At 36.2% G+C, this 14,720-nt stretch overlaps 2 protein-coding genes across 2 annotated transcripts; both read right to left on the bottom strand.

Annotated features, from left to right (window-relative positions):
* Positions 1–375: 375 nt before the first annotated feature.
* On the bottom strand, positions 376–3,793 carry minpp1b (multiple inositol-polyphosphate phosphatase 1b). Its single transcript, XM_026276872.1, has 5 exons — positions 3,062–3,793; positions 2,408–2,602; positions 2,194–2,291; positions 1,751–1,881; positions 376–1,641 (listed from the first exon to the last, which is right to left on the bottom strand). The coding sequence occupies exons 1-5, from the start codon at positions 3,633–3,635 to the stop codon at positions 1,263–1,265; spliced, it is 1,377 nt and encodes a 458-aa protein (XP_026132657.1). The 5' UTR covers positions 3,636–3,793; the 3' UTR covers positions 376–1,262.
* A 4,743-nt stretch (positions 3,794–8,536) lies between these two features.
* On the bottom strand, positions 8,537–10,953 carry LOC113111784 (dual specificity phosphatase DUPD1-like). The gene is made up of 4 exons (XM_026276870.1): positions 10,531–10,953; positions 9,767–10,145; positions 9,420–9,652; positions 8,537–9,309 (listed from the first exon to the last, which is right to left on the bottom strand). The coding sequence occupies exons 1-4, from the start codon at positions 10,655–10,657 to the stop codon at positions 9,089–9,091; spliced, it is 960 nt and encodes a 319-aa protein (XP_026132655.1). The 5' UTR covers positions 10,658–10,953; the 3' UTR covers positions 8,537–9,088.
* Between the last annotated feature and the right edge of the window lie 3,767 nt (positions 10,954–14,720).

Below are 14,720 nucleotides of genomic sequence, written 5' to 3'. Positions count from 1 at the left end.
AATGACAGCAGCACCGGAATAGAAACAACTCTACAAATTTGTGTAAAACCTGCTTATCATGTTAAACTTTTTTTTTCAGTTCCATGTTTTGAATCCCAGGGCCCAGTTTAAATATATTTAAATTGGATTAAAGGATCCAGGTTTGGAAATCCCACGTTTCACTATTGAGGATCAGGTAATCCATTTTACCATCCATCTTTAACATTACATCACTCAGATCCATAAAAATGTTTTTCCAGATTATCAAATGCAGATTACCAATTCTCTAAATGGAACTCCATATCACAATGAAGGATACTAGCTATAAAAGATGAACTCATTTGAATAGTCAATGTTGGGGTACTTTATGTTTTGATTTGAAGAGACAGAAAATTGCACCCTTAATGAATACAAACATCTGCATCCATGTTTTATTTTATTTTAAACAGTCAAGCCTCTCATCTGATCCACAACAAATAAATAAAAGGCTAAACAAAAATATGTGCAATAAAATGTTTGGTTCATCTCTTACTATGTCGTTGTAATTAATATAAAGTGATAATGACATTTGAAATTAAATATATTATTTTTGTTTGATATTATCAGCTGTTTGAGTGATAATGTAGACTAATATATATATATATATATATATATATATATATATATATATATATATATAGCTTTATAGATAGCCTACTCTTATTTCATCTGCTTTATCACCTTAACAGTTAAGCAAAGCAAGTGCAAAATATAAATGTTTAAATAAACATTTAATTTCATTTGGTTCCTTTTTTTGGATCAAAGAGATCCCAATCATACTATATACATATACATATATATATATATATACACACACCAAGATTTCAGATTTCTTTTCTTCTTATTATTTACAACCCATTTTTAAGATTGGATCTGATCCCATGTGGTCTTTGGCTTTTGTAAAAACCCACTTAGTGAACTACCCACTAGAAATTGCACAGTTATTATTAAAATAAAATATATAAAACTTCACGTTTTCTGTTAAACTGCTTTCATTACAAAATTACAAATGATTTGGCACTGTATAACCATAATTATCTTTGGCAAATAAAACAACAACAAACATAAATCATTCTTAAAGCATTCAAATCACCCCCCTCTCGGAATTTGGTAACCATTGAAATCAATAAAGCAACATATTAAACCTTCAACCACAACATATTGAAAAATATAGAATCAAAAGATGCAGTCATTGAAAGTGCACTGTAATTCAACCTTGTGATAACCTATTTAATAAACCTAACTCAAAGTTCAGTGTTCCTGAGGTTTGACTGAGGCACATTACATTCCTTATTAAACTCACAGCCACTGAGGAGCTTTGAATAATGCTTTCTGACCGTTTCATACAGTGGAGCCGAATGGTTCATGTTGGGAAAAGTCATTAACTTCTCATTGAGAAACAACTGTAAACGGAGTCCATCACTGCATTCGTACAGAACAAAGACTAAATTTGCAGCATAAGGTATAATCTGACTGGTGCGGAATGTGCGGCTGTGCTGCAATGAAAAATTCTCTGCAGTTAAAGGTTTTTTATCCTTATAAAAGGACATCAGTGAGAGCAGAGGCAGCAAGGTTTCACCATGTCCAACCTGGATGGTGGCAGTCTTTTTTACTTCTCCAGATCTGTTAGATTACAGAAGACACAAATGAACACAAACATCGATATGTTCTATGGAGTGTTTTAAGTGGACAAATACACCACAAATGGCAGTCCACATCTCAATCTCCTAACCTGTAGTGATCAGCAGCCTTATCAAGACGCTTGAAAATATCATGAAAGAGAGGGCAGCTGGATTTACGGTTGATGTCATGCCCATATCCCCTCTTCCAGTACTGTTTCAGGTCATTTTTGTACTCCAGGACCTAACAAGAGGGCAAAAACATGTAAGAGAGAGAACATAAGATAAGAGAACATACATTTGGTTGCCAGGTTTAATGCAGCTGAGAAACTCATAAATAAAAAATTATTTTATGAGCTCAAATCTAATCTTAAATTCAGATTATGCCCTAAAGATGCAGTTTTTGTGTAGTGGTCATCACTCCAATATCAAAGATGTAATAAATGCTGAATAAAATGTAATGGAGCTGACATGTCTAATTACTATTTGAATCTTAATACCATTCATTAGATCCACTGAAAATGAAAGCGTTTAATTTCCAACCAGACATACGTACTTGAGCATCAGACTCATCCAGCAGATCACACCAGGGAGAGTTCTCGGATTTGATGGCAAACTCATAGGAACACAAAAAGAAAGCGGCCTCTGCCATATCTAGCAACAAATTTTAAATCAAGATTATGATTATTTTTTAAATTGACACATTTACATTTAACAACTACAGCTGATAAGTCAGATAAATTGTCCCCTAATGTAAAAACCCAAATTACCTGGGGTGAACTGACTGTATGGAATCTGAAGGCGACTGGATATTTTCCTCCGTACTGCATCCATTTCTGCTGAAGATTTAAAGCGTTCTACCTCTTTCAAAGCGGTTTTGTTTTTCTCAACGCTTTCAACAAATCTCTCACAATGGTCAAAGAATCTCATTAATGAATCATCCACATAGTGTTTGTAATCCATATCTGTAAAATAAAAAGTGTGGTTACTTGAACAACAGTTACCAAGGGCCATTACTTCAACTAAAAAGCTTACTGGATTACAGGTAATCCCCACCAGTTGAAAAGTTGTTTAAACAGTCTACAAAGATAGTAAAAGGCACTTTATGGCAGATTTACCAAGGAAATTTCTCATTGTGTTTCAGTGTCTTTATACGTTAGCCCTAAAAGCGCTGTAGTCAACTGAGAATTCAGCAGTCTGCCTTTGTTTAATATCAAGGTAGGGCTTAAAAATATTTGACTCTACTGAATCGTTTATAAAAAAGTCTACAACTTTAATTTAAATCTGAAATTTAACATCTTCTAAAGTCATACAGATCACGAATGAAATAGGGGTGAGAAATAATTATTTTCTTGGTGAACTACCTCTTAAGTTAAAATGTTTACGAGACAAACAAAACATCTATTAAGGAACACTAAGCCTACCCTCAACATCCCAGAATCGGTGAAGACCCTCTTGAAAAGCTTTGACACTATCAACACAGCGATGCTTGGAGCTGGTGATGAACTCAATGCGGTTGGCACGGAGATGATCCTCCGAAATCAAAGTGGGGAACGACTGTGCCAGTCTCATAGCCAAATGTCTGTGGTCATCGCGCCCCTTCTCCACCAGTCTGCCGTCCATGTCTTCAGTGTACCACATCTTCCATGTCTTAATATCATTTAGCCATGAGGCTGAACCCGATGCGTGAGACGAGACCAGATCAAACAATCGCGCGATCTTTTTCACATTTTTGGTGGTTGGATAGCGCGTTCCGTGGCGTATAACCGACACCATGTGAATTGCACGGCAATCTGAAGACGGGGGAGCTACCAGTGATTTGTTCACAAACAAAATGTGATCTAATAGATGTGGGTTCACTTCCTCGTACCTGCCTTTTGTTCCAAAGTGATGCGCTATCGCCGGTACCGTTGGCCTGGCAAGTTTAGAGAATGAAAAACCAACCATAACGCTCAAAGAAGTGATTAGAAAGTTCGCGAGGAAGTAAGTTGTTTTCATTTCTTGATGTACGATACCCGTTTTACCTAAAATACCAAATACCCGTAGCTTGGTCACCTGTACACGTTCATTCAATCAGGGTTGCCAGGTCTGCGTAACAAAACCAGACCAATTGCTACTCAAAAAAGGGCAAACTACGGCCAAAACTAGTACAATGTATATTCCGGGGGGAAAGCAAAGACTTGGCAACACTACATTCAATGTCTAAAACATGTGAAGCCAGCCTCAAAATCGAGATACAACACCTTCCGGGTTAAAAAAAAAACAATAATCTCTCAATGTTTCAAACACATTACTGCTTTACATAGTTTACACATATTTGTAAGATAATAAATTTTTACGTTGGATGTATTTAAAAAGTTAATTATGTTCATGGCCAACATCTTACTTATTCGTTAAATTTAAAGAAATAAACTCAGAGTCCCCAGATGATGCTAACCCTGAATCAACAAACATAACTTACAAATATTGCTACAAGTGTGATTGCATCTTATAATAATTGCTGTTAATAGTGTTCATCGTCTGGCTGACTACGTCTTGTATTAATTTGTCTGAAAAACCCTGTTATATGGACAAACTGACAGTCACCACTTATAAGCTACTACTAAATATTGTAGAAACGTAATTTTCTGTAAAGTTGCTTTGCAATGATTTGTATCGTAAAAAGCGCTATACAAATAAACTTGAATTTAATTTAATTTAATTTAAATAAAATTTATCATATGTGCTATGCTATCTGTTGATTTTAACAGAAAAAAATATATTTGTGTTTATGACACAAATTAAGTTCTTTTAACACATTGTATGAGAGTAGATTTTAGTAGATAGTAGATAGAAGACTTAATAGCTCAAAATGATTGATGCATTGCGTTATTTATTTATTTATGTATTTATTTAAGTTACTTTTGTAAGTAACTTCTGAGCTAATTGTAAACGTTTTTTGCACAAATATATTTATATAATTTTTTTAATGTGTTTAAAAAGATGTGCACACATGGAATGAACTTTTATTTTATTTTTTTAAGCTGTTTTAATGTCGGCTACTTCGTTCACTGTCATGAGATCAGAGGAGCCATCAAAACATGCCAGTAGGTGTCAGTATAAAGTCCAAGACAACTATACCCTACAAGTGCTCCTTTCAATTTGTTGGCTGTTTATTTGTATAAACACAAATTAAAAGAAAGATCTTAAAATGTTGATTTGTTAGTTTATTATGGTTGTTGATACAACATTAAAATAAAAGCAAAACCAATGGGTTAATATCTCATAATGCTTTGACACATAAGTGGTGAATCCTACTTCAAACAGTATATTCGGAAGCTTCAGGAGTCTAGATCTAATCTGTGTGGTTGTTTCCCCACGTATGTTTGTTTTTGTCTTTTGGAGTCCACTTTGCTGGCCGGGTCTGCAGGGAACAGCTAAAATTTTCACTCTATTAAAGTTGTATTTCTCTTAATCTTGTCTTCTACGTGATCTCTGTCAGTCCTCTGTCTAATCCAAGTTAGTCTAGTGTATTTGCTCTTCTGACGCTTACAACTCCTCTGTTCTTGGATGAGCCCACTAATTTATCTGCAATCTGTCTGTGCCATTTCTCCTTGGTACCTGCTGTACTTTCCTCTCCCTTTGTGTCCAAATGTGCTACATTGTTTTTGTTTCCTGTCTTGTAAGATTGATTTTCATTTTTGTCATGTTTAAAAAGAAAGTCCTGCTTTGCCATCAGTCTGCTCCTGAATTATTTGTCACACTTACAGCATTGTAATCATGGAAGAAATATATGGGGATGGTTTGAATCTGTTCACTAAAAATGTGTACAGTATGTACCCTGTAAAAAGGGAAACAAAGTGGCGTGACAGACACATTGATGAAGCTCATATGTGTTTGATGTACACAAGCCACGGACGGTCAAGACAGTTGACTCCACTGTGTGACTGTCTCTCTCTCTCACACACATGCGCACAAACACACACACACGGCATGCAAAACCTCGCATTTGAACATTCAATTACAAATACTTAAAATAATAACAAAACATACTTACAGTAGCTGATTCAGAAGCGCCAGATTGTCGTAGCAAAAATCAGAATTACCTCCTCTCCTAGGTTCACGAAAATGGTTTGTCCCCATTAAATGCGTTACTGTTCTGTTGTAATCTTACAGATTCTTAAATGCACCTACTTTCAGAAGGCCAAATAAAGTGCTTTTGCTTTCCTAGAAACACACAGTATCTCCTTGACATGGCTGTTTCAACGATAACTGTGGTTACTGAAACCAGGCCGTCTTTCTTTGCATGAACATATGGGCGGCATTCCGCAAATATTCTCACACAGTGACGTAGAGATGTGGAGACGTGTTTGAACAAGCTGTTTTAGGGAGGCAGAGTCTTAACTTTGATAAGGAATATCTCTTTGGATTTGAGACTTAAGTCTTTGCAACTTTACAGATCTTCTTCATGCAACGAAAGCTTGTTACACTCCAAAAATAAAGGAACAAGTGAAATCGCATCATATGACCCCTTCAAGATTTAACCACTCATACAGTGTTTTTGCAACTGTTGCTTTCCACTGTATTGTTGAAAGTATGGTAAATTGTAGGAGGAATCGAGCGAGGGATGGGAATAGATAAGTGATTGCTGCAGCCAGGACACCACACTGACGTTCATGACAAGATCTTCATCCAAACTGTGGGTTCTTTATCAGGAAAGTTCATAGAAACCTAGAAGCAGTCAAAAGGCGTCTAGCCATTTCCTGCCTAATGGAGCCGAAGTCCCTCCAACACGCTATAGATCATTCTCCTCTCAGCACTCGTCTAAGTGTCTGGGTAAATTTTTTTAGGAGGAGGATACTCAATAGTGTAAGCACACAAGTCGAATCAAGTTAAGCTTTATTGTCATTACACTACATGTGTGTGGACATACAGTCGAACGAAATGTTGTGCCTCACAGGACAGGACCATGGTGCTACATAAATACAGACATACAGCAATGAAGTAAAACAGTATAAACCTATACACAACTAACCTACTGACAGATTTTGACTATAAGTATACTATATATAAATGTTTAGCTATACATAAACTAAAAAATACAAACTATATGACTATATGCTTTACAGAATACTGTACATGTGCAAAGAGAAACATTGTAAGTCAAGCAGCTGGCTGGGGAACAGTGCAGGATGATTTGTAGTGCATGAGCATGTAAACACACATATTACAAACTTTTTTGGGAATATGTAAACACAGTGGTGTGTGTAAAGTTTCTAATGCACATAGAGGATAGGGGGTTACTACAGCTGGTTTGTGCAGGCCCACTCACCTGTGTTTAGCACAATTCAAATTGCACACACATAAACACACAAAAAGAGTTTCAGACAATTTTTCTGTGATGTGGTAAGGTTTGGGAGGTGGTGAGATTGTGCATGTTTCAGGTGGTACGAGGTTTGTGTGGGGTTTCAGAGAAGGGATTGGTGATTTGAGTTCAGGGCTCTCACAGCCTGGGGGAAAAAGCCGTTGAGCAGTCTGGCAGAGCAGGCCCTGATGCTCCAATACGGTCTTCATGATGGTAAGAGCTGGAAGAGATTGTAGGAAGGATGGGTGGGGTCCTTCACGATACTGTTGACATTGCTGGAGCATGTCCAGGATGGAGAGGAGAGGGTAGTCATTTACACAGGACACAGGTGATTACTTTGGTACCGGTATGATTGCTGTGGATTTGAGACGTGGGGACGACTCCCTGGCTCAGTGAGGTGTTGAAGATATCTGTTAGGATATCTGTCAGCTGTGCAGCAGTCTTTCAGTACACGGACAGTTATGTTGTCAGGACCCACAGCCTTGCGTGGGTTAATCCTAGATAGGGTCTTCCTTACATCGGCTGGAGACAGACAGAGCGCCTGGTTGTTGGGAGGTATGGGAAGTTTTTGTGCAGGTGTGTCATTATGTATGTCAAACCATGAATAAAAGTGGTTGAGTTCATCTGGGAGGGATGTGTCATTATAACAGGCCAATGTCGGGGCTTTGTAGTCAGTGATGGTCTGAATGGCTTGCCACAGGCTCCAGGTGTCTGTGAAGTGATTGTTGATTTTTTTGAGCATATGACCATTTTGCATTTTTGATGCCACAGGACAGAATGGCTCTTGCTGTTTTTTTTTTATGAGGGCTGCATTATCTCCTAATCTGAATGCTTCATGTCTGGTCTTTAACAGCCCACAAACATCTGTTGTCATCCAGGGCTTCTGGTTTTCACATGTGGTGATGGTTTTGGTGACTGTCACACCATCAGTGCACTTTTTGATATAAGCAGTCACTGTTTCAGTGTACTCCTGCAGGTCTGTGTGATTGTTGTAGGTGAGGTGGCTGCCTTTTTAAACATGTTTCAGTCTGTGCACTTAAAACAGTCCTGTAGTGTTGAGGTAGCATCATCTGGTCAAATTGTGAGTTTTTGAACTGGTTTGACAAGTTCCAGAAGTGGTCTGTATGCTGGAATTAGCATAACACAGATGTGATCTGAGTACCATAGGAGGGGGCAGGGTACAGCCTTGTATGCATTCTTTTCTGTTGTCTAGGCAAAGTCCAGTGTGTTTTTTCCCTTGTTGCAAAGTTAGGATAACAGCCAATCCATGTAAATCCAAGTGCTATTTGGAAACAGGTTATTATTTTTTCTTTGATTATGAATAAAGTTTTTATAGAAAGAAAATGGATTATAGATGTGGAGGATAAGCATCCTTTTTTCTTACCAATTGTTGCAAATTTGAGACCTTTAGAAAGAGTTTATTGTTTATTGACATTTTCAGCATCATTGCAAGTACTTAAGAGTTCTAATGTAACATTAGACAGTCCATATTACTAACATGATTTCTAAAATCTGTTCAAATCAGTATTCACTAAATTCACTTTGTCAGTGGAAACAAAATGTCTTATCTATTCGGAGAGAAGGCAGCACAGTCATCATCTGAGTTAGAAAGAAAGACTGCTCATTACTATTGAGCGTTACAGAAACTCTTACACCATGTCTACACTGCATGTGTCCGCTGTTGTGCATAACAACTGGAAGCTTTCTGCAATAAGGCATCAGAGGTTCCATATTCATTTGTCCTATTGTCTAAAGTAGGTTCGGAGTAAATCAGAAATTTTTATCGCATATGACTGACTTTAATGGGTTCTATGTGCTTTTGAAGAGGCACTTACAACTTGTGTAGGCAAGGTTTTACTTTCATTTTTTGTAAATACATTTTAACTATTTGTGTATTTCTGTTGATTTACTAACATGATGCTAATCCACAGCTCTTTTAGAAATAAAGTGCATTTGACTATAATTGAGACAACAATGTTTTATTTTGATCAAAGGTAATATTTTACATATTTGTAAATGTTAAACAACAAAAAAATATATATATAAATCGGTGCCTGATTTTAACTACATTTTTTATTTTATTTTTTACTTTGCTCTGTTTTTTTTTTTAGCTGTACTCTTTTTTTAACTGTAGTATTCGCTGACTTTTGAGGTTTGAATTGAGCATTGTCAGCTGCTTCAAGAAGTCCCTGTTTGGCCTGATCCATCTCTTTTCTATGACGTGGTCAATGGCATCCTCCAACAGTATTTCATGGTGGATCATCAGATATGCCAGAAAAAATGTGGCCGAGCGGCTGACACCCTCTGAGCAGTGCAGTAACAACTTATCTGGCGGAAATAAAAAGAAAGACACTTAAAAGAAATTCTTCCTACACAGTTTGTCACTGTAGGATAAATGATGGATGATAAATTGTGTGTGTGTGAGTGCAAGCTCTTACTTTCTGAGTTACTCAGGGCCTTGTGGATGAATTCTGAAGCTGGGAATAAGTCCTTGCTGACGTCAAACCTGTGTTCATCCATTACAAGCACACCGTAGTAAGTGATGTTCATTTCGGTGTAATATTCTGCCCTCGTATCGATCTTTCCTTGCAGGTATTCCTTGTATGCCGCAGTGTTCAGGATGTGTGTAATACCCATCTCCTTCAGTTTGGCTCGGTCCATTGCTGTCTCTCTGTGCAAAAACACATCTTAGATTAATCTTAAAGAATTTCCAATTATAAAACAACTCTAAAACAAAACATAACTGCATTCCTGTTCGTACGATAGCAGTGTTTTGCAGACTTACTCATTTCCAATAAAGACATTGGGCCAGACCTCAGTGGCAGGTGTCCAGAGCACTTTACATTTGCACATGCGACGCTCCAGTTGGAAAATGTTTACAAGGATATGGTTGTGTAACATTGACTCAGTTGTCACTTGAGTTTCCTGTGTTTCTGTTGTCACTTGAGGCTCGGGACCACTTGGAGCTGAGAGAGACAGCTGTTGTGCATCAGCCAGATCCACCACAGGTACTGGTGCAGCACCTGGGACACACAGTGGCTCTGGATCAGGCTGTTCTGAGACCCCGATGGGCTCCACTCTGTTTTTCTGGAAGCATTTTTTCACAGCCTTCCATGTTCTTCGGAAGAATGCACAGATTTTCTTGCTCTTCTTCACTTTAGTATCTTCAGATAAAAGAAGAAAAACAAATAATAAGCTACTAGGAACATCGCTTACCGCAGATTAAACATGAATATTGATTAGTCTAACTTGTAAGATGTCTGTGCTATTGTTGTTATGTTGTTTGACATTGGTTTACTTTAAATGACTCAACATGCAGTGGTTTGCTCTATGGTACACATTAGATTTGGTGTATTAATGGACAATTTAAATCTTAACATAAAGTTAAATCTTTAATATAATTTAAACCAAAATAAAATCTGCATGTAGATAGATAGATAGATAGATAGATAGATAGATAGATAGATAGATAGATAGATAGATAGATAGATAGATAGATAGATAGATAGATAGATAGATAGATAGATCAAACGGTCTGTTAACATTTACCTTTCGGGCTCGTCTTCTCAGTGGTTGCAGGAGAAATATTCAAGCCACCCTGATCATCACTCCCATTCTCCAGGACAGTGCTGCTGATGTCAGCCTTCAGCTGCACTTCTTTCTTTAGTGTGGACATTATTGATTCACTCTATTGAGTACTGTCCGATATTGATGTCAAACTATATCTGATGTTATCAGATGTAAAGTTGTTAAACTATTTCTGATACACACTGTGTCTGAGATTGACAGTACAGTTTGTGTCTATAAACTATGTGGGAATTTCTACACGCTGAATATAGACTATCTGTAATGACTAGCGTCTGTATACAGTATTCGTAGAATTTGCTCTTCGTTCAATGACTCTCTTCGCATTCGCTCAGATTATCACTGAACTTCTGCGAGCGCGCGGCTCTTTAAAAACAGCCTGTTCGATGACGTAATCAATTGTCGCTTCTCGTTGTAGTTCCACAGTTGCCATAGAAACGGAATGTTTACTACAAGGGGAAGAGCTCATAGCCTGACTACGTCAGACTTCCTACTTCCGCTCAATTTCATTTCTCTTCTGTACTGTCTACGAAGCAAAGTGAAGTAGCAGAGTCTGGTATTACCAGGCTAAAGAGCTCAGGCCAAAAAACTTTTGGTCGTCTTGCAAGCTTTAAAAGTTTTCATAATAAAAGAAATAAAAAAGCTTAAGCTATACTAATGTATTTACTAAGTTAGATTCTTTAGTAAGAAATTAATGTTAAGCTTGATTGTTCAAACATTGTAAATTATGTGGATGTGTATTTTAAGCAGTAAAAATGCATATCGTATTTGCATCATTTCACACGCTTTAAAATAAACATAAAATAAAAACTAACTCACAACATTAATAAAAACTATATATATCTAAAAAAATAAAATAAACGAATGATCATAAGTGATGATCAAGGTTTACAGTAAAATAATAATTAAATGGCTTATTCCAGATGGACAGAAAGAAAAATAAAGCAGTCTATAAATTATAGGCTGAAATAACAAATCTTATTTCATTTACAGATGTTTAAGTATTATTTATTTTATTTCAAGTATAGAGAATTGATTCAGGTGACACTTAATGATACACTTTCTTGAGCAAAGTTGCCAGGCAACTTTTTTTGAGCAATGTTGCATGGGTACTTTCCAGTTGAGAATGGGCAACACATTTCTATCTGGGTACTTTAGATTGGTCATAAACGTCTCACCTGGTTGCCTGTCGACGGCAACATTGCTCAGCAAAATTGCTCAAACAGTTGCCACATGTATCAACACCTTTACAGTGCATGTGTATAGCAGCTAGCCGATGAATATACTTTGATTGCACAGTTGGGACAGAGGTGCATTATAAGATTGAATGAGTGCATTCAACAATGTTCACCATGGGTGTCCCTTCAAATTGTGCCCATAAGAGTATAGGGGGCGATTTTGGACACAGCCTAATAATCCTGAAGACCTTCATTAGCTTTTTATGTTTTGAGTTGATTAAAGTTGGAAATAAACTCTTTAGGAAAGTGGATCTCAAGGGCCAGACTTGCCCACCCCTAACCAAAAGCTTCTGCTTAAAGAATACTCAAAACAAGAACATCCCTGATACTAAACATTCTACTTTAAAATGAACCTGATGCATTGATATAGATTCACCAGTAGATGGAGTGAGAGACATGTCAATGTTGTCGTGATACCTATAAGGCCCATCAAAAACTGATTTGTCAAGTTTAAAGGGATAACTCTCTTAATATAGAAGTAACTAAGGGCAATTTTAATGTACGTGGTCACTGCTAATTTTTTATATGAATTCGCTTTAAATGACCTAATCCTTTAAAAATATATTTTTATATATATATTTTTTATTATTATTGTCAACATTTTTGTTTGAATAGCAGCATGGATTCATATGTTAAGACTGTATGACCTCTATCATTAAATAGCTTCAAAGACACAGAAAAATATATATTTCAACACATAAACATGCTCTATATTTTGTTAGTGTACACTGAGGCATCAATAGCAAAGAGATCTTCTTCTGCCAAGACAAGACGGAAAGCTGCCATGACAAGGAGCTCAGGAATGGAAGCTGGTTCTGCGGCCATTTCGGCAGCCAAAAAACCTTGTGACAAGATGGTGACAAGAACCTGCCTTTAGGAACCACAGGAGCAGAACTGGTAGGAACTTCTGGGTTGACTAGCGCTACCAAAAGAAGAAGCTCTGGGATTTAAGAAAATGAGGTGAGGCCTTTTTTTAGAATGAGGCATCATTACATGGGCAAACAGGGTGCTCTGAAACACAGTTGGCTGTCTTGATATATATATAAATCTTTGTTTGTTGCTCATTGAAAGTGATCATTTGCTTGACATGGTTGCTTTTCTTTCTCTATTTTCTTTCTCTAGACACTATTTAAACTGAACAGAGATGACATCACTGAATTCAATGATGAACTGCATTTAACTATCATTTTGCATTATTGACACAATGTTTTCCTAATGAATGTTGTTCAGTGCTTTGACACAATGTATTCTGTTTAAAGCACTATATAAATAAAGGTGATTGATTGATTGATTTCTCACAGCCACATGTGGGCATTTTTTTTATTTTATTTTTTTACATTTTTTGGTATCCAACAGGCTACATTACTACAGGATTGTAGTAGAATTGCCTAAAAAGCTGCTATAAATCAGAAACTATAAAAGATAAAGTTGTCCATGTGTGTTGGTATCTAACAAACAATTCTGAAATCAATGCTTTTTGCTTTAATGAAGTTTACCAGACTGCCCATTGTTTGTTTTTAATTTGTTTTTCAATATGTCATGTTTTTGGCTATATGAAAACTTTGGAAATTACTATTGCTACATGTTCTAATACTAAAAGCCATTTCATCAGTGATATAAAGATGCATATCCATTACTTTAGTTTTAAGCTCTCCCTTACATTGTGGAATACTATAAAGCTGACTGCTACAACTACATATATATATATATATATATATATATATATATATATATATATATTATTTTTTATTTATTTATTTTTTTTTTCTGCTGAGGGAGCAAATAATTAAATGACACATTTTTACAAACAAACTGAGCAACTTTTTAAAAAAAACCCACAGAAAATACAACATGCTTGTAAAAAGTTTTGTTTAATGTAACTTTAGATGCTCTGTCACTGCTGATATCACACATGTTGATATCAAACTCTTGTGACTGTGAGTTGAGCATATGGACTTTAAGCATTGTTTAAACGTACAGAAATGGAATGCCACAGCTATAAACCCAATGTGGTTGAAAACTCATGACAACAGAAATGGTTAATTTAACGAATCTCAAGATACATTTTATATCTTAAAATACAGGTTTAAATACTGTTTACACAAACAAGCAATTAAAAGAATTAAAGTTATTTTAAAATATTAATACTTTAGAACATGGTATATAGTACTGAAAGAGTAGTACTGTATATATGTACCATTACAGAATATTTGGAGGTTGATACTGCCATAGGTCCTACTACCATAGCTCGCAAGCTGGTAAAATAAACAGCAAAATGCAAAATCATGCTTATAACAATCATCTGAACAACATTCAGTATCGTGGATGTTAAAATTTAAACCAATGCTATCATGAAAAGCCATGAGACAGTGTCTCATTAATTTGCATGTTGGCATCCCTGTATGTGGAGTCTTTATGTAAACATCTATGAAGGCTAAGTCCATTGTAATCAGCTCCTACCAGCAAAACCTGTGCAAGTGGCTTCCAGAGGATACTGATGACATTGACTTGCTCTTAAACCTGTCGGTCTATAAAAGTTACAAAGTGGGACAATTTTGCACTGTATGTACTTGTGATTGTCCACAGGTATAGGAAGTTTGGAGAGAGGAAAATTTACTGATACCATCTTAAAAATAAATATAAGCATCTAAGTGTCTAATAGCATTCGAACAAAAACCACCCATTGCACAGTGGATTAACAACATGTTTGTCAATGGAAAGGATTACATATATTCTGAAAGGTAAAGTGTCTTTTTTATATTTGGAAACCATTTATTTCCTTTATTTCATGTTCAGAATTTTGTAATATAATGTAGGAGCGAGAAAGATCAAAGAATCAAATTACTTGATTCACCTTCAGCCACAATTTATTATTAAGCTGTCTGTCATTTATTCATTCATATTTTTTTTACTAAA

The sequence above is a fragment of the Carassius auratus genome, chromosome 12 (genome assembly GCF_003368295.1).
Source record: "Carassius auratus strain Wakin chromosome 12, ASM336829v1, whole genome shotgun sequence".
NCBI classification, from domain to species: domain Eukaryota; kingdom Metazoa; phylum Chordata; class Actinopteri; order Cypriniformes; family Cyprinidae; genus Carassius; species Carassius auratus.
This window is presented reverse-complemented; position numbering and strand designations above follow the sequence as displayed.